The 17,948-nt window shown below is 50.3% G+C and overlaps 1 protein-coding gene across 1 annotated transcript; it reads right to left on the reverse strand.

The window, feature by feature from the left end:
* Positions 1–15,830: 15,830 nt before the first annotated feature.
* Positions 15,831–17,676, reverse strand: LOC128838592 (uncharacterized). The gene is made up of 2 exons (XM_054030903.1): positions 17,323–17,676; positions 15,831–16,335 (listed from the first exon to the last, which is right to left on the reverse strand). The coding sequence occupies exons 1-2, from the start codon at positions 17,473–17,475 to the stop codon at positions 15,859–15,861; spliced, it is 630 nt and encodes a 209-aa protein (XP_053886878.1). The 5' UTR covers positions 17,476–17,676; the 3' UTR covers positions 15,831–15,858.
* Between the last annotated feature and the right edge of the window lie 272 nt (positions 17,677–17,948).

The following is a 17,948-nucleotide window of genomic DNA, read 5'->3' on the forward strand; positions in this document are numbered from 1 at the left end:
ACCCAGAGTGTAGAAAATTGTGTCTGCTGCAGGTGCCTATGTATTCTCTCTGCTCCAGATGCACAGAGATGGTGCAGTGCTGTGCTGGAGGAAGGAAGGCACAAGAGACATAACAGACAGGCAAGCGAAAAGGTGAGAGGGAATAACAGAAAGCAGCAGGAGCTGCGAGGAGAGAGAGGAGGAGGAGCCTCTTGTGTACCTCTCCAGCACCCCCAGGAGCCTGGACTGATTAACACCAGCTTCTCAGGGAGCTTCCTGTTTCCTGCTGCTTCCCTGAACCCACTTGAGGAGAACAGGCAGTCAACTGAAATAGTAGGAGCCAGTTAGGCCCTTAAGACGCTGATATCTTCCCTCACTCAGACTCTGCTACCAGTCTGCTTATTTGTCCCCTTCAATTGAGTGTTGAGAGCCACTGTAGCTGGCACAGAACAGCAGTCCTAGTGAAAGAAGAAAACGCCCCTCTGGGGCAGCATTCAGAAAAAGAAAGAAAGCAAAAGAAGCTTTTCTATCTAAGCAGGAAGGAGCTCTCCTGAGATACACGGACACAAATGTTCACGATGGACCTTCCAGCCCCAGTGAGGATGTGAGTGGTGAGGAGATGCCTGATCTTCCAGTTAGTCAGAGTGCAGGTGACCTGGCAGCTACTGCAGCATCCATATCTCCATCTCAAATGGGTGTAACCATGCACATTCCTGAAGAAAAGTGTAGATCAGAGAAGAGTGTGGTGGAGGTGCAAGAAACAGCTGCTGCTGAGTTTAGTTCCTTAAGTCTAGATGATCCAGGACTGTGGACCCACTTGAGCAGTAGCCTGAGGGACTTCCTTGTACTGCATGGGCCACAGCAAGTGAAAAACTTCATGTTCCTCAAAGACAATGAACATAGTAGCTTCCATCCAACACATTACTGGTGTGAAATCCCCAATGGTGACAAAGTGAAGAGGCCATGGCTTATGTACTCAAAAACCTAGAATGCTGCATCCTGTTTTTGTTGCAAACCCTTCCAGTCTAATGTTCCAGCCACATTGGGTTCTTCAGGAACAAAGGACTGGAAAAATCTGGCTAGAAATCTGGCATGCCGAGAGAAGGCAGCAAATCACCAGAGAGCATTCTATAGTTGGAAAGAGCTTGAGATGAGAATAAGGTTAAAGACCACCACAGATGATCAGCATCAAGAGAAGATTGCATCGGAGTCTCTTCACTGGCAAAATGTTCTGAAAAGGCTCGTTGCCATTGTGAGAATGCTTGCTACCCAAAACCTAGCACTGCGTGGCCCTTCAGATCAGCTGCATGTGCCAAACAATGGAAACTTCCTTAAAATTGTGGAGCTGATGGCTGAGGTTGATGCTGTACTCCAGGAGAATCTAAGAAGAGTCACCAGCCAAGAAATGGACACACCCCACGACCTCAGAAAAACAATTCAAAATGACATCATACTGTTACTGGCAACAAAAGTCAAACAGAAGATTGTGGCAAATCTGAAGTCAGCAAGTCATTACTCTGTTATTCTGGACTGCACACCTGACATCAGCCATATGGATCAAATGACTTTCATGGTGCATGTTGTAACAACAACAGAACCTAATGAAAATGTCCCGGCAATGGTGACCGTCAGAGAGCATTTTCTAGAATTTATTGACAGGTTTCAGAGTAGCAGCCGTGTTAGTCTGTATCCGCAAAAAGAACAGGAGTACTTGTGGCACCTTGGAGACTAACACATTTATTTGAGCATAAGCTTTCATGGACTACAGCCCACTTCATCGGATGCATAGAATGGAACACACAGAAGATATTTATACATACAGACATGGCCAGCTCTTGGTTTTTTGCTGCCACAAGCAACAAATTTTTGGATGCCCCCCACCCCAGCCCTGGGTTCTCCCCCTCCCCTCCCAACTGCACCCTCCTGCTGCCCCAGCCCTGGGTCACTGGTAACTCGCTCCCAGCGTGGGTCATTCAGCAGGAATTCTGGATGTGCACAGAACACAGACAGGATTGGTTCCCATATGGTTACAGAACTGCAGTAAAGTGGAACAATTTTCAGCTTGTGTGACTGGAGGATATCTGGATGCATATTATAAGACTGTCCTACATAAATGAGAAAAAGTTGAGGTGCCTTTATTATTCTTTTGTTCCATTCTTTGTTTCTATGGGGAATTTGCGAATGTAATATCACGGTCTTCCTTTTAAACAAATAAAACTAAAACTTAAAAAAAAAAAAAAAAAGCAATGGCTGTTGAAAATAGCAATTCCAGTCCTAATAACCACTGGGAAGCGTTTCTTGCTCAATTTATTCTACTTTTTCTACAGCAAGTTACAGTGGATCAGTATATTTGATTTGGGGGAAATGAAGTAACAGCTGCCCAAATTGAGCTTGAGAACTCCTGAATTTTGAGGGTGTTCAAATCTGGAAGGCAGGTGCTAGATTCCCTTTCTGAATATTAGCTGTATCTGGAAAGGAAAAGTCAATTTCTGTTTCCATAGCTCAGAAGTGGAAATCCTCCTAAGTGCCTGGTACTGTATCTAAAGCTGCCCAGCTCCAGAGCCTCCCCTCCCTTACTTTTCATTTTAAATTCTACTGGGATCCACATACCTCCCTTGCTAGGCTTCAGATAGAGAGGTGCACTGTCCATTTAGTCCCCCCAATTCCTTCTTTGGGGGAGAGCCCAGGGCTGGGGAGGCAGGAAGTGCGGGAAGAGCCCAGAGCTGGGGCGGCGGGGGGTGTGGATGGGGGCCAGAGCGGGGGCGGCAGGGGGTGCGGGTGTGGGGGGTAAGAGCCCAGGGCTGGGGCAGCAGGAGAGTACAGGTGGGGGCCAGAGCTGGGGCGGCAGGGGGTGTGGGTGGGGGTGGGGGAGAGCCCAGGGCTGGGGTGGCAGGAGGTGCAGATGGGGGCCAGAGCTGGGGCGGCTGGGGATGCGGGGGGTGGGGTAAGAGCCCACGGCTAGGGTGGCAGGGGGTGTTGGGGGGAGAGCCAGGACCTGGAGCAGCAGGAGGTGCGGGTGGGGGGAGAGCCCAGGGCTGGGGCAGCAGGGGAGTGCAGGTGGGGGCCAGAGCTGGCACGGCAGGAGGTGCGGGTGTGTGTGGGGGGAGAGCCCAGGGTTGGGGAGGCAGGAGGTGTGGGCGGGGGAGAGCCCAGGGTTGGGGGGGCAGGAGGTGTGGATTGGGGCCAGAGCTGGGGCGGCTGGGGATGCAGGGGTGGGGGGTAAGAGGCCACGGCTGGGGTGGCAGGAGGTGCGGGTGGGGGAAGAGACCAGGGCTGGGGCAGCAGGAGGATGCAGGTGGGGACCAGAGCTGGGGCAGCAGGAGGTGCGGGGGGCGGGGGGTCAGAGCTGGGGCAGCAGGAGGTGTGGGCGGGGGAGAGTCCAGGGCTGGGGCAATGCAGGGATGGGGCGGGGCAGAAAAATAGGGTTACCAGACGGCCGGATTTTCCTGGACATGTCTGGCTTTTTGGGCCTCAAATCCTCATCCGGGGGGAAATCCGAAAAAGCCGAACATGTCCGGGAAAATAGGGAGGTGCTGGGCCGGGGCCGGCGGTGCTGGGCCGGGGGTGTGGGACCGGGCCAGGACCGGCGGTGCGGGGCCGGCAGTGCTGGGCCGGGGGTGCTGGCCCGGGGCTGGGGGTGCTGGGCCGGGGGCCGGGGCCGGCAGTGCTGGGCCGGGGGCTGGAGCCGGGCCGCGGGCCGGCAGTGCTGGGCCGGGGGCTGGGGCCGGGCCGGTGCCGGCGGTGCTGGGCCGGGGGTGCTCGTCCGGGGGCTGGCCCGGGGGTGCGGCGCCGGCAGTTCTGGGCCGGGGACCGGGGCCAGGCTGGGGCCGGGGCCGGCAGTGCTGGGCCGGGGGTGCTGGCCCTGGGCCGGGGGCCAGGGGTGCTGGGCCTGGGGTCGGGGCCGGGGCTGGCAGTTTCACTAGCAAATTCTCAGAAAATTCATTCTTTAGTCAGGGTTTAGTGCTGTCAATACGAGGAGGACATGCCTTAAATAGGTCAAGAGGGAACAGCTGGACACAAATTAATAGGGGAGTACAAGGAAACAAGGAGTTAATATGGTCAGCATGAAAGGCAATGACCTCAGCACAGCACAGTGAATCTCTGCTTAAGTGGAAGCAAACTCAGCCTTCTCTGTGGCACTCCTCCATGCTATAGAGTACGTACATTGTACTTGGAGCCACATGGACATTTTTTTCAGTGTTGCAGAAAAGTGAGTTTGTCATTTAGTTCTGCTTTACTGGTTAGAAGTATATTGATAATTTTCATGTCAGTTGCACATATGTCTATATTTTGCACTAAATGCTGATCTTATTAAAGATAAGTGGCAAAACATCAATTGACTTCAAACTACCTGTATCGGGTGGGGTGCGGGGGGAGACAGGCTTTCCCAGTGCTCCTGTTTCCCCAAAGAAGCCAACAACATAACTATACCTGTTCTTCAAAACCTTCAGTGATGGGGATTCTCCAAGCTCTGTTCCAGAGCTTAACTAGCCTTATAATTAGAAAGATTTCCCTAATATCCAACCTCAATCTCCCTTGCTGCAAATTAATCCTATTACTTCTCTCTCCCATCAGTTTACAGCATCTTCACCAGAAGCGCTATAGTAGCGCAGCTGCATTGGTGCAGCTGTGCTGCTACAGTGTAGACATAGCCTGTGTCCTCACTGGGGCTGCACTCCCCAACATGTGTTAGTAGAACTTGTAGGGGCATATCCCACCGTGCTTTGTGCTACAGTAAACTGAGCTCCTATGATTCTTTCCTAGTGAATTGTGGGAGAACTGGTCCATCCTTCTGGGCATACAGGGGGAATTGTGGGAAGGCACTAGAGGAATATCAGCATCCTCACTGCAAAGTGGACTCATTACCGTCCTGAGTGAAAGCAGCACCCAAGCTCTAACCCACCCCCTACCTGGACCAGTTAGCCCAGGTTGAAAGCACCACCACATGCAGATGAGAGGGTTTTGTGTGTGGATGGTGGGATGGACAACAGCCGAGTAGGAGCCCTGGTTAACTCTGCGGTAAAGACAGGCTCAGTAAGATCTACAGATAGAAAGCGCTATATAAGAGCGAGGGTGGTTTGTTTTGGTTTTAAATTTGAATTAAATCTGTTCAGCTGGGCCTGTTTCAGAGCTGTGCATGAATGAAAAATGACATCTCCCCCTACTGAAAATGGTTTGGCCTTGCAGCATGGGTGCTGTGCTTCAAGGCAAAATACTGGGTCGTCACATTGTATTTTCCAACAGTCATAACTTTGCACTGTAGAAATGTTTTGTCTTTTTCTGCAAACAAGGTTATTGAAGTGAGGACATGAAGAATTTGAATCTTATTACTTGTGTGACAGATATGGCAATTTCCTACAATATCCTTAAAAGACCTGCTCGTATTAAGTCTCTGTGTTGTTATGGGCCAGGAATTGTATGCAACCTCTTTAGGGGGAAGATGTGAGACCTGGAAGTTCAAAAGACTAAACTGAAAATGTGCCATACAGGTGTAGACTTTTGGTGCAATAAGCGTTAAGTGGATTTCCTGGGGAATCCCTAGGGTGATCTTAATGCAAATTCCCCAACTCCAATTATGCAAAACCTTAGCCTTTTGAAGTTCTGACGAGAGGGTTATTATTTGCTGATTACTTGTTACAGGAGCTCCAAGCTGTATAAAGAAACAGCTGATCTGCCCAGTCTCTCTTCTGGTCATGGATCTAAGACGGATGAACTTGTAACCACAGGGAAAGCCCAGTTGTGGGTTTTGAAGGACTAAAACCTAGGCTGAAGTTGAGGGTGACCTCTGGTCTAGGGTGACCAGATCACCCAAGGCAAATATCGGGACGCGGGGGGGGGGGGGGGCGTGGCGGGGGTGTGGCCAAAAAAACAACAAAAAAAACACACCTTCCTCCGCAGAGGCCCGGGAGACGCAGGGGAAGCGCGGGGCCGGGGTGAGTAAGAGTCCGGCCTGGCCCCGAGCAGGCAGGACTCAGTCAGGTGGTAGGGAGAGGAGGGGGGCGGCCCGCGGGGCCAGGCGGCGGCTGTTCTCCCCCCCGGGCAGCGGGACTCGGGAGCAGCCGCTGCTGCAGCTCCCACTGCCGCGGGGGAGGAAGCGGCCATGGCGCTCCGCGGCTGCGGCTCTGGCGCCCCCGAACCCCCCGAGCCGGGGCCTGCTGCGGGGACCCAGCAGCGCGCACGCTGGGCCCAGCCCCTGGCCAGTCGCGTCTGGGCTGCTGCCCAGCTGGTGCTATCCCGCGGCGGCCCCGGAGTGGGGGCAGCGGGCCCCAGCCCCCCCGTCCCGCAGGGGAACGAACGGGGCTGGGCGGCCGATGCCTCCGCCCCGGGGCCGCCGCGGGATTGCACCAGCTGGGCAGCAGCCCAGACGCGACTGGCCAGGGGCTGGGCGCAGCGTGCGCGCTGCTGGGTCCCCACAGCAGGCCCCGGCTCGGGGGGTTCGGAGGCGCCAGAGCCGCAGCCGCGGAGCGCCATGGTCGCTTCCTCCCCCGCGGCAGTGGGAGCTGCAGCAGCGGCTGCTCCCGAGTCCCGCTGCCCGGGGTGGAGAACAGCCGCCGCCTGGCCCCGCGGGCCGCCCCCCTCCTCGCCCTACCGCCCGACTGAGTCCTGCCTGCTCGTGGCCAGGCCGGACTCTCACTCACCCCGGCCCCGCGCTTCCTCTGAGTCTCCCGGGCCTCCCTCCAGCGCTTGCGGAGGGAGGGGGAATGGTGAGCCCGGGGAAGAGGCGGGGATTCGGGGAGGGAGCCAATCGGGGGAGGAGGGGGCGGAGTCGGGGCGGGGGGGGGGGGTGAGAGCACTTCCGGGCTCCAGGCTCCGGGGCATTTCCTTGTTTGTCCAGTGTCCCAACCGCATGTCGGTCGGGACGTGGGACAAACAAGGAAATATCGGGACAGTCCCGATAAAATCGGGACGTCTGGTCACCCTACTCTGGTCTGCTTTTTTAGCATGTGTGTATGTTCTTTTATTGTTCTGTTTTCTCTGTAATAATTTTAAGCTTAATAAATATGGTTGCTTAGAAAGGGCTGGGTGGTGATTTATAACTGGTCATAGCCCTTGGAGAGAAAGCAAAGCCCAGGACCTGGCCTTTTTAGACAGTCTGGCTTGCTGGGGATATCACAGCATAAGGCCACTGACGGGGAGAGCCACAGGAATGTTGATCCATGCCTCCCAAAAGCCTTACTAAAATCAAGGTAGATCATATCTACTGCTTCCTCCACCCCCCAATCCACTAGGTCAGTAACCCTACAGAAGGAAATTAAGGTGGTTTGGCATGATTTGTTCTTGACAAATCCATGCTGACTAGTCCTTATAACCGTACTATCCTCCAGCTGCTTATAAACTTGCTCCAGTATCTTTCCAGGTATTAAAGTTAGGCAGACTCGTCAATAATATGGCTAAATTAAATGTATACATCTGGAAACAAAAGAATGTAGGCCATACTTACAGGATGGGGGACTCTATCCTGGGAAGCAGTGACTCTAAAAGAGGTTTGAGGGTTATGGTGGTTAATCAGCTGTACGTGAGCTCCCAATGTGATGCTGTGGCCAAGAGCTAATGCAGTCGTAGGATGCCTAAACAGGGGAATCTCAAGTAGGCGTAGATAGATTATTTTACCGCTGTATTTCACACTGGTGTGACTGCTGCTGGAATACTCTTTCCAGTTCTGGTGCCCACAATTCAAGAAGGATGTTCGTAAATTGGAGAGGGTTCAGAGAAGAGCCACGAGAATAATTAAAGAATTAGAACACATTTCTTATAGGGACAGACTCAAGGAGCTCAATCTATTTATCTTAACAAAGAGAAGGTAAGGGGTGACTTGATTACTGTCTATAAATATCTACACAGGGAACAAATATTTAATAATGGGCTCTTCACAGTCTAGTAGAGAAAGGTCTAACCAGATCCAATGGCTGGAAGTTGAAGCTAGACAAATTCAGACTGGAAATAAGGGGTACATTTTTAACAGTGACGGTAATTAACCACTGGAACAATTTAGCAATGCCTGTGTTAGATTCTCCCTGATTATTTTTAAATCAAGATTGGATTATTTTTCTAAAAGATGTGGAATTATTTTGTGACAATTCCATGGCCTGTGTTTTACAGGAAGTCAGACTAGATCAAAGGTTCTCACACTGTGGTCCCATGGACCACCAGTGATCCGCAAGCTCTATTCAGGTGGTCTGTGGATAGTTCCCTCTAAGGTGTGCACCTGGGTGGCCGCACACAAGAGACTGAAGGGCCACCCACATAATTAGGTGTCTGGACCCTGGAGAAGACACACATGTAAGGTGAGGTGGTGGCCTTGGGGGAGAATAGGGGGTAGGTGGGAGGGGGCAGTGGGGTGAGAAGAGGGGGTGGGGGGAATTTGGGACGTGCAGGGCTGCGGTGGCCAGAGAAAGAGGCAACGTTCCCCAGCTCCAGGGCTGTGGCTGCCAGGGAGAGATGGCCCTCCTTCCCAGCCCCAGCTCAGGGGCTGCTGTGGTGGGGGAGAGAGGGAGAGACCCCCCTCTTCCCAGCCCCAACCCAGGGGCTGCCACAGCAGGGGAGAGAGGGAACATCCATCACATTAGAAAGGTAAGACTACTGATATTAAAATACGAGTTTAATTAAAATATGAGGTGCATCTGAAGAAGTGATGTTTTTACCTATGAAAGCTTATGCCCAAATCTGTTAGTCTTTAAGGTGCCACCAGACTCCTTGTTGTTTTTGTAGGTACAGAATAACACGGCTACCCCCCGATACTTAAAATATGAGTTGTGTGCTTTTATTTGTAGAACCAAAAAAGTTAATTACATTTTTTTTATATATATAGCGCTTTTATCCAAAGCACTTTACAATAGTTAGCTAACGATACAAACAACATTTGGAAAGATCATTAAGTGGTCTACCGAGACCCTCAGCAATTTTCAAGCAGTCCACGAAAAAAAAAGTTTGAGAACCACTGGACTAGGTTATCATAGAAGATTATGGTTGGAAGAGACCTCAGGAGGTCATCTAGTCTAACCCCCTGCTCAAAGCAGGACCAACCCCAACTAAATCATCCCAGCCAGGGCTTTGTCAAGCCGGGCCTTAAAAACCTCTAAGGATGGAGATTCCACCACCTCCCTAGGTAACCCATTCCAGTGCTTCACCACCCTCCTAGTGAAATAGTGTTTCCTAATATCCAACCTAGTCCTCCCTCACTGCAACTTGAGACCATTTCTCCTTGTTCTGTCATCTGTCACCACTGAGAACAGCCAAGCTCCATCCTCTTTGGAACCCCCCTTCAGGTAATTGAGGGCTGCTATCAAATTCCCCCTCACTCTTCTCTTCTGCAGACTAAACAAGCCCAGTTCCCTCAGCCTCTCCTTGTAAGTCATGTGCCCCAGCCCCCTAATCATTTTTCTTGCCCTCTACTGGACTCTCTCCAATTTGTCCACATCCCTTCTGTATTGGGGGCACCAAAACTGGATGCAATACTCCTGTTGTGACCTCACCAGTGTCGAATAGAGGGGAATAATCACTTCCCTCGATCTGCTGGCAATGCTCCTACTAATGCAGCCCAATATGCCGTTAGCCTTCTTGGCAACAAGGGCACACTGCTGACTCATATCCAGCTTCTCATCCACTGTAATCCCCAGGTTCTACTTCTCATATCCAGCTTCTCATCCACTGTAATCACAATGGTTCCTTCTTCTCTTGAATCTATACTGAAGGAATTCCCTGGGCCAGCTAAGCTGGTTTTGTAGTCTCTTCATAGCAGTCGAGCTGCTATAAAGAGGCTGCAGCAGGCCCCAGAGTCAGGGCTTACCCCTCCAAAACCCCTATGGGGAGAGCCCTGTGGGGGGAAACAGCTCCCATTCGGCAGGTTCCATGTTGTTTCACTGAAGGAGAGTTGTGCCACATGCTGCAGGTCTGGGAAGACGGCTTTCTGAGGATAGGTCTACACCATAAAGAAAAACCCACATGTCTAGGGTCCCAGAGCTCGGGCTCCAGCCTGAGCCCGGAAGTTTACACAGCAATACAACAGCCCCTCAGCCCAAGCCCTGCGAGCTCAAGTTGGCTGAGACAGGCCAGCCGTGGGTTTTTCTTTGCTGTGTAGACAAGAGTTAAGCAAACCACTGATTTTAGATGCCCCTTTCCTGCCACCAAAAGCAACATATAATGCTACTAATCACAAAACTGAGTGTGTGTGAGGGAGAGAGAAGGGGGAGACAGAATCCTGCTTTTTTGGCTGCAGGAGGGGTGTAGAAACAGGCCCTTAAAGATAATCAGTGTTATATTTAATTAATTCAACCCAAAAAACAGTACACCGAGAAGCAGTGTAGACCAGTGGCTAGGGTACAGGACTGGGAGTTGAGACCTGAGTAATATTTGCAGCTCCGCCACAGACCTAACGTTGGGTCAGTCACTTCACCTCTCTGTGCTTGTTTCACCTCCTGCCTTTGACTTGTCTATTTAGCCTGTAAAGCCCAGATCCTCAGAGGAAATCAATGGGACAGGCACCTAAAACTCTTTGTGACATGTGTTTGTCAATACCTAGCACAATGGAGCCCCGATCTCAATGAGGGCCTATAGGAATTAGTGAAATACAAATGACAACAACAAAATCGAGGGAGCAAAAACTGTTCTTTTTATTCCTTTTATCTCCCTTTACAGATCACAAGAATCTTGTCTTGGCAGGCTATATTAAGCCAGTTAGCAGGAGATTTCAACAAGTTGGTAAAAAGAAAACAAGACCCCCTAGATCACTGCAATTCAGTGAGAAACTGTTTAAATTTCCTGTGAACCGGTGTTTAATTAAGTGTTCTAAATAAAGTTGGCTAGATGATAAACTCCCCTTAGGACTTTACACAGCAGTCTAACTGGATGCTATTTCGCTTTAATGAAATGTAATTATGTCTAACTGGCGTTCTTTAGCTCTTGTTCCCCGTGCTATGTGGGGAATATCACTCTTCCCATGAAGCGGATACCAGTCTCTATTTCTTTTGTATAATAGCAAGCGTTGTAATTTTTATTCTGAGATGTGGTAGTTTTAACTTGTCTCAGGTTCAGAGCCTACTGATTCAGTAGAAAGCTTTTGAAACAGGCAGGGGAGGCAGAGGGAGTCTTAACTTTTCACTGAAAAGTAAACATGTGCTTACTTAAGATGAATTTAAGTGCATGCTTAAGTGTTTTCCAAAATGCGGTCCTGGATCGAGATCGTGCCATAATCACCCAAGTCTTTGTCAGCTCCAGGCTGGATTACTGCCACGTATCCTACTTGGTGCAAAATGCAGCAGCCCACTGATAGCCTGATCTTGTGCCCACTGAAGTCAACAGCAAGGCTTCCATTGAGTTTAATGGAGCAGGCTCAGATAGTGTCTTAGTTGTGCTTTATGCCAGGACCATATTACCCCAGTGCTCCCTGTTTTCTAATTCACTTCCAGTTCTAACTGAGGCCTTGGCTACACTGCCGCGACAGCGCTGTGAAGCGCGAGTGTAGTCGCGTTCTCTCGCACCTCTCCGAGGGGAGTAGCTTGCAGCGCTGCGAGCGAGTGTGCAGCGCTGCAGGCTCTGATTACACTGGCGCTTTACAAAGCTGCACCCGCTGCGCTCGGAGGGGGGGGGGCGTTTTCACACCCCTGAGCGCAGCAAGTTGCAGCGCTGTACAGCACCAGTGTAGCCAAGGCCTTAGAGAGTGAAAGCATTTAAGTGTTGGAATTTAGGTAGCTTTCTCTCTTAGTGTTTTACTCAGGCAACTGAGATGAGCTGGGATACTCGTACTAGTAAATCTGAGCTGTGTACTCTTGCCTGTTCTTGGCGGAGGCCGTATGGCTCCAGAACCTGCTTGGTCTGATACAGCACAGGTTGGCTGACTTTCCAGGAATGCTAGAGCCTTTCTGGTCAGGCAGGCTTCTTCCAAATGGATGGGTGGAGAGCTCTCTGGCTGTCTTGCTCTGCCATGAGTCTGGGCTGCATTTCACGTAGTTACTCCTGTATTGCGCTCAAGAGCTTGTATTTAGCTAAAGCATATCTCTCAGAAAGGCATCAAGTCTTGACTTGAAGATATGGAGAATCTGCTACTTCCAATGGTTAATCACATCTCACCATTAACACTTTCTGCTTTATTTCTAATGTGAATTTGTCTTGCTTCAGCTTCCAGCCATTGTTTCTTGTTCTGCCTTTCTCTACTAGATTAAAGAGCCCCTTTGTACCTGGTATTTTCTCCCTGTGAAGATACTTATACACTGTAATTAAATCACCTGTCAATCTTTTGAATGAGCTAAACTGATTTGGTTCTTTAAGTCTCTTACTGTTAGGTCTGTTCTCTAGCTCTCAAATCACTTGTGGGGCTCTTTTCTGTGCTCTCTCCAATTTTTCAATAGCTTTTTTAAAATGTGCACACCAGAACTGGACGTATTTCAATATCTGGCTCACCCATGCTATATACATAAGTAAAAGCTCCTCCCGACTCCCCATTTATATGTCCATGTATCACATTAGCTGTTTTTGCCACAGCATTGCACTGGGAGCTCATGTTGTTGCTTGTCCAGTATGACCCCTAATTTTTGTAGAATTACTATTTTCCAGAGTTTATTCCTCCATTTTGTAAGTACGACCTTGTATTTGGTTGTACTAAAATATCTCTCTGTATAATTGCCCTATCCTCATCATATGTTACCATTCCACCAATCTGCATCATTCTGCAAATATTAGCAGTGATTTTATATTTACTTCCAAATAATTGATACAAGCGTTGCATAGTCAGACCTAGAACCAATACCGATGGAACCACTCTAGAAACACACCCATTCAATGGTGATTCTCCATTAACTACTTTGAGATCTTTCAGTTAGTTCTTAAACCATTTAACATGTGCTTTATTGTTGTTGTATAGTTCTAATTTTTAATGAGAATGCCATGCAGTACTAAGTCAACTGCCTTACAGAAGTTTAAGTAGTTTACATCTATGCATTTACCTTTATCTATGTCAACCAAACTTGTAATCTCATGAAAGAATGAAATCGGGTTTGTTTGACCAGACCTATCTTCTATTTTTTTCCTTGTGAGGCTATAATTTACAGTTTAGATAGTATTTAAAACACTATTTAAAAAACACTTAATAAAATTTAGATTTCAAAATGCTGTAAAAAGGACACAAATTGCAGTGACCAATGACATAAGCTAACAGCATTACACAATGTGTATTTTACACCAGAGCACTAAAGTTAAGAAGGTTTAAATTCCATGTGAACCAATGTTAATTAAATGTTTGCTAAGTGGTAAATCCCCTCTGTGGTTACACAACACCCTAACTACATGCTATTATGTTTCAATGAAATATAATTATGCCTCACTGCCTGGGGTTCTTTAACTCTTGTTTCCCAGTGCTATGTGGTGGAGCTATTCAGTCCCATGCGGCAAAGGCCAAAATATTTGTTTTTTTTTTTTATAAGGATTGGGTTTGTAATTTTTATTCTGATACAGCAAAGTCTGCTTTGTCTGAGGCCTTGTCTACACTACGAGAGTAGTTCGATTTTACTTAAATCGAATTTTTGGAATCGATATTGCAAAGTCGAACGTGTGTGTCCACACTAAGGACAGTAATTCGACTTTGTAAGTCCACACTAACGGGGAAAGCGTCGACATTGGAAGTGGTGCACTGTGGTCAGCTATCCCACAGTTCCCGGAGTCCCCGCTGCCCATTGGAATTCTGGGTGGAGCCGCAAATGCCTTCTGGGTAAAAAAAATGTGTCCAGGGTGCTTTTGGGTAACTGTCGTCATCCGTCCATCACTCCCGCCCTCCCTCCCTGAAAGCGCCGGCGGGAAATCAGTTGGCGCACTTTTCTAGTCAGTGACAGCGCGGACGCCACAGCACTGCGAGCATGGAGCCTGCTGCAACCATCACTGCAGTTGTGGCCGCTCTCAACGCCTCGCAACTTATCATACACCTTTCCCTGAGGCAGATGCAGAAAAGTCAGGCGAGGAGGCTACATCAACGCGGTGATGGCCTGAAGTCTGAGAGTAGCACAGACCTCTCAGAAAGCAGGGGACCCAGCGCCGAGAACATCACGGTGGCAATGGGTCATGTTGATGCCGTGGAAAGGAGATTCTGGGCACGGGAAACAAGCACTGAGTGGTGGGACCGCATAGTGCTGCAGGTCTGGGATGAATCCCAGTGGCTGCGAAACTTTCGCATGCGGAAGGGAACTTTCCTGGAACTTTGTGAGTTGCTGTCCCCTGCCCTGAAGCGCAATGACACCCGGATGCGAGCAGCCCTGACTGTCCAGAAGCGAGTGGCCATAGCCCTGTGGAAGCTTGCAACGCCAGACAGCTACCGGTCAGTCGCGAACCAGTTTGGGGTGGGCAAATCTACTGTGGGGGTTGTTGTGATGCAAGTAGCCAAGGCAATCGTTGATGTACTGCTGCCAAAGGTAGTGACCCTGGGAAACGTGGAGGCCATCATAGATGGCTTCGCAGCGATGGGATTCCCAAACTGCGGTGGGGCCATAGATGGAACTCACATCCCTATCCTGGCACCGGAACACCAGGCCAGCCAGTACATTAACAGAAAGGGATACTTTTCCATGGTGCTGCAAGCACTGGTGGACCACAGGGGACGTTTTACCAACATCTACGTGGGATGGCCGGGCAAGGTTCATGACGCTCGTGTTTTCAGGAACTCTGGTCTGTTTAGACGGCTGCAGCAAGGTATTTACTTCCCGGACCACAAAATAACTCTTGGGGATGTGGAGATGCCTATAGTCATCCTCGGGGACCCAGCCTACCCGCTAATGCCCTGGCTCATGAAGCCCTATACTGGCGCCCTGGACACTGAAAAAGAACTCTTCAACTACCGGCTGAGCAAGTGCAGAATGGTGGTGGAGTGTGCTTTTGGACGTCTCAAGGGGAGATGGAGAAGCTTACTGACTTGCTGTGATCTCAGCGAAACCAATATCCCCATTGTTATTGCAGCTTGCTGTGTGCTCCACAATCTCTGTGAGAGCAAGGGGGAGACCTTTATGGCGGGGTGGGAGGTTGAGGAAAATAGCCTGGCTGCTGATTACTCACAGCCAGACAGCCGGGCGATTAGAAGAGACCAGCGGGAAGCGCTGTGCATCCGGAAGGCTTTGAAAGCAAAGTTCCTGAGTGAGCAGGGTAACCTGTGACTTTAAAGTTTGTGTATTGAGAAGCTAAACCTGCCCCCGTTTCTTTACCCAGTTAATGTTGACTATCCTATCCAGTTACATACCCCCTTCACCCCACTTCCAACACACGTTTCAAAATAAAAATAGTTCTACTTTGTTAAAGCACACCGTTTTCTTTAATACTGTATTCGCGGGAATTTTTTAAAACTGGGACGCAGACTGTGGTGCGGAGCGGGTGTACTGTAGTGGCGCGAATGCAGCTTCTAAACTCAAGGATTGACAGGCTCCGCTGCGGTGGGATGGTTGTTTCAACGGAGCCTGTCACCCCTCCTGATAGGGACTGTGTGTATGGGGGGGTCTATGTGACTTTGTGGCAGGGGGAGGACGGTTACAGATCCCCTGCTGTGTGGCTCTGTGATCCTGCCTAAGGACCGCCGCTTAAGATCTGTAACTGCCCTCCCCTGCCACAAAGTCACAGAGCAACCCACCCCCCACCACATAACATGAAAACAACCTCCCAGACTAACCAGGGTAACTAGTCACTGCATCACTGCACTATGTATGTGCCCTGCTGCTGTGCCTGCCCCCGACTATATACCCTGCCAAAGGTGACTGTCCTGTCGAATTACCAACCCCCTATCCCCCCCTCCTCCAAAAGAACATGATGGAAACAGTAGTTAACAGAAACGTATTTTTTATTATCAACCAAACATGGAACTGGGAAAGTGAAACTTGGACGGGGGCTTGTGTCAGGCGGGAAGGAAAGAACTTGTCAAATTTTGGGGAATGAGAGCCTTCTGCTGCTCGAGCTCTCTGCAGGGGTGGAGTGAGAGTTAGCAGGGACTCTGCCGCCTCTCCTTCTGTGCACTTTGGGTGAGGGGAGTATGGGACTTGGTGGCGGGGGAGGGCGGTTAGAGATGGACTGCAGCGGGGCTCTGTCCTCCTGCCTCCGTTCCTGCAGAACATCCACAAGGCGCCGGAGCGTGTCCGTTTGCTCCCTCATTAGTCCAAGCAGGGTTTGAGTCGCCTGCTGGTCTTCCTGACGCCACCTCTCCTCCCGATCCATGTTGGCTTGGTGCATTCGGGTCAAGTTCTCCCGCCACTGGGTCTGCTGTGCTGCCTGGGCTCTGGAGCAGGCTATAAGCTCCGAGAACATGTCCTCCCGTGTCCTCTTCTTCTTATGCCTAATCCGCGCTAGCCTCTGGGAGTGTGATGACAGGCTAGGTTGTGAGACAAGTCGCAGATGGGGCTGTGGGAATGGGAAAAAGGGAGTGAATTCCTCAGAAAGATAAATGTAGTTGTGAACAAAGAACATAGTCTTTCTCTGTGAACAAGACCATGCACAGCACCTATCACATGCGCACTCAGCACAAGGTCGAATTCTCGGCCTTCGCATTCAGTGCCTGGGGTCTTCTACAGCACATTTGAGAAGCCTCTCAGGAGAACGGAATTTCTGTTGCAGGCAGACATGGTAAGCCGTAGACTTGTGGCAGCTTAAAACTTTATTAGCAATGGCCTCATTTCACATTGAAATCAATGTCGGTCCCTGCTGCCAGCAATTCGGCAAGCAGGAAGTCTGCTCCTGTCCCACACCCTCGCGGCTGTCCCCGGGAACGATCCCTTTCGGCTGCCCCTCTCCCGCCTCCACCGCGTGGCTGCAAACCAGCGGTTACAGTTCTGTAAAAGAACGGCAAAACAGTCCCAACACTAACATTCCCCTACCTCATTCAAAGCAGGTCATCATGAGCGACATCACCCTCATGAGGATCTCTGACAGCGAGAAAGAGCGAATGCTCCGGGAAAGCCTCCAAAGACCAGGGCCGTATGCCGCCATGCTGTGCAGAGCAATGATTCCAGAGTACTTGCTTGTCTCGTGGCGTGGCAACGTGTCCTACTACGGAGGACCCAATAAGGCCGCTCTCCCCAAGAACCTAATGCAGCGGATTTCCAATTACCTCCAGGAGAGCTTCCTCGAGATGTCACAGGAGGATTTCTGCTCCATCCCCGGACATATAGACCGCATTTTACTGTAGCTGCTGTAGCAGTGACTAACCAGTAGAGCGGCTTGGGCAGGACAATCATGCAAAACCGGACATTGCTAGATTTTTTTTCAATAGTTGCACTGCCCATGACTGAACCGTTAAGCTAATCAAACTAATCATGAGAAACCCATTTTTTAAATTGTTAATATTCCTGTTCTGTTACAAATAAATGTTTAGATTTTTACAACACTTACTGGCTGATCCTTCCCCAGATTCTGTGTCCGGGGTAACGGCTGGGGAGGGTTGGTAGGGGATCTCTGTAAGGGTGATGAAGAGATCTTGGCTGTCGGGGAAATCAGCGTTGTGAGCGCTGTCGACTGCCTCGTCCTCCTCATCTCCTTCCTCATCTTCCCCGTCCGCTAACATGTCCGAGGATCCAGCCGTGGACACTATCCCATCCTCAGAGTCCACGGTCACTGGTGGGGTAGTGGTGGCGGCCGCACCGAGGATGGAATGCAGTGCCTCGTAGAAACGGGATGTCTGGGGATGAGATCCGGAGCGTCCGTTTGCCTCTTTGGTCTTCTGGTAGCCTTGTCTCAGCTCCTTGATTTTCACGCGGCACTGCGTTACATCCCGGCTGTATCCTCTCTCTGCCATGTCTTTAGAGATCTTCTCGTAGATCTTTGCATTCCGTCTTTTGGATCGCAGCTCGGAAAGCACGGACTCATCGCCCCACACAGCGATGAGATCCAAGACTTCCCGATCAGTCCATGCTGGGGCCCTCTTTCTATTCTGAGATTGCACGGCCATCACTGCTGGAGAGCTCTGCATCGTTGCCAGTGCTGCTGAGCTCGCCACGATGTCCAGACAGGAAATGAGA

This window comes from Malaclemys terrapin, chromosome 5 (assembly GCF_027887155.1).
Source record: "Malaclemys terrapin pileata isolate rMalTer1 chromosome 5, rMalTer1.hap1, whole genome shotgun sequence".
Taxonomy (NCBI): domain Eukaryota; kingdom Metazoa; phylum Chordata; order Testudines; family Emydidae; genus Malaclemys; species Malaclemys terrapin.

What these genes read in the sequence shown, in the direction of transcription:
- LOC128838592 (XM_054030903.1), bottom strand. Translation starts at nt 17,475, where the DNA reads ATGAGGAAGGAGATGAGGAGGACGAGGCAGTCGACAGCGCTCACAACG. An exon ending in ATCTGGGGAAGGATCAGCCA is followed by an intron (nt 16,336 to 17,322) that starts GTAAGTGTTGTA and finishes CCATTCCCACAG; the next exon opens with CCCCATCTGCGACTTGTCTC.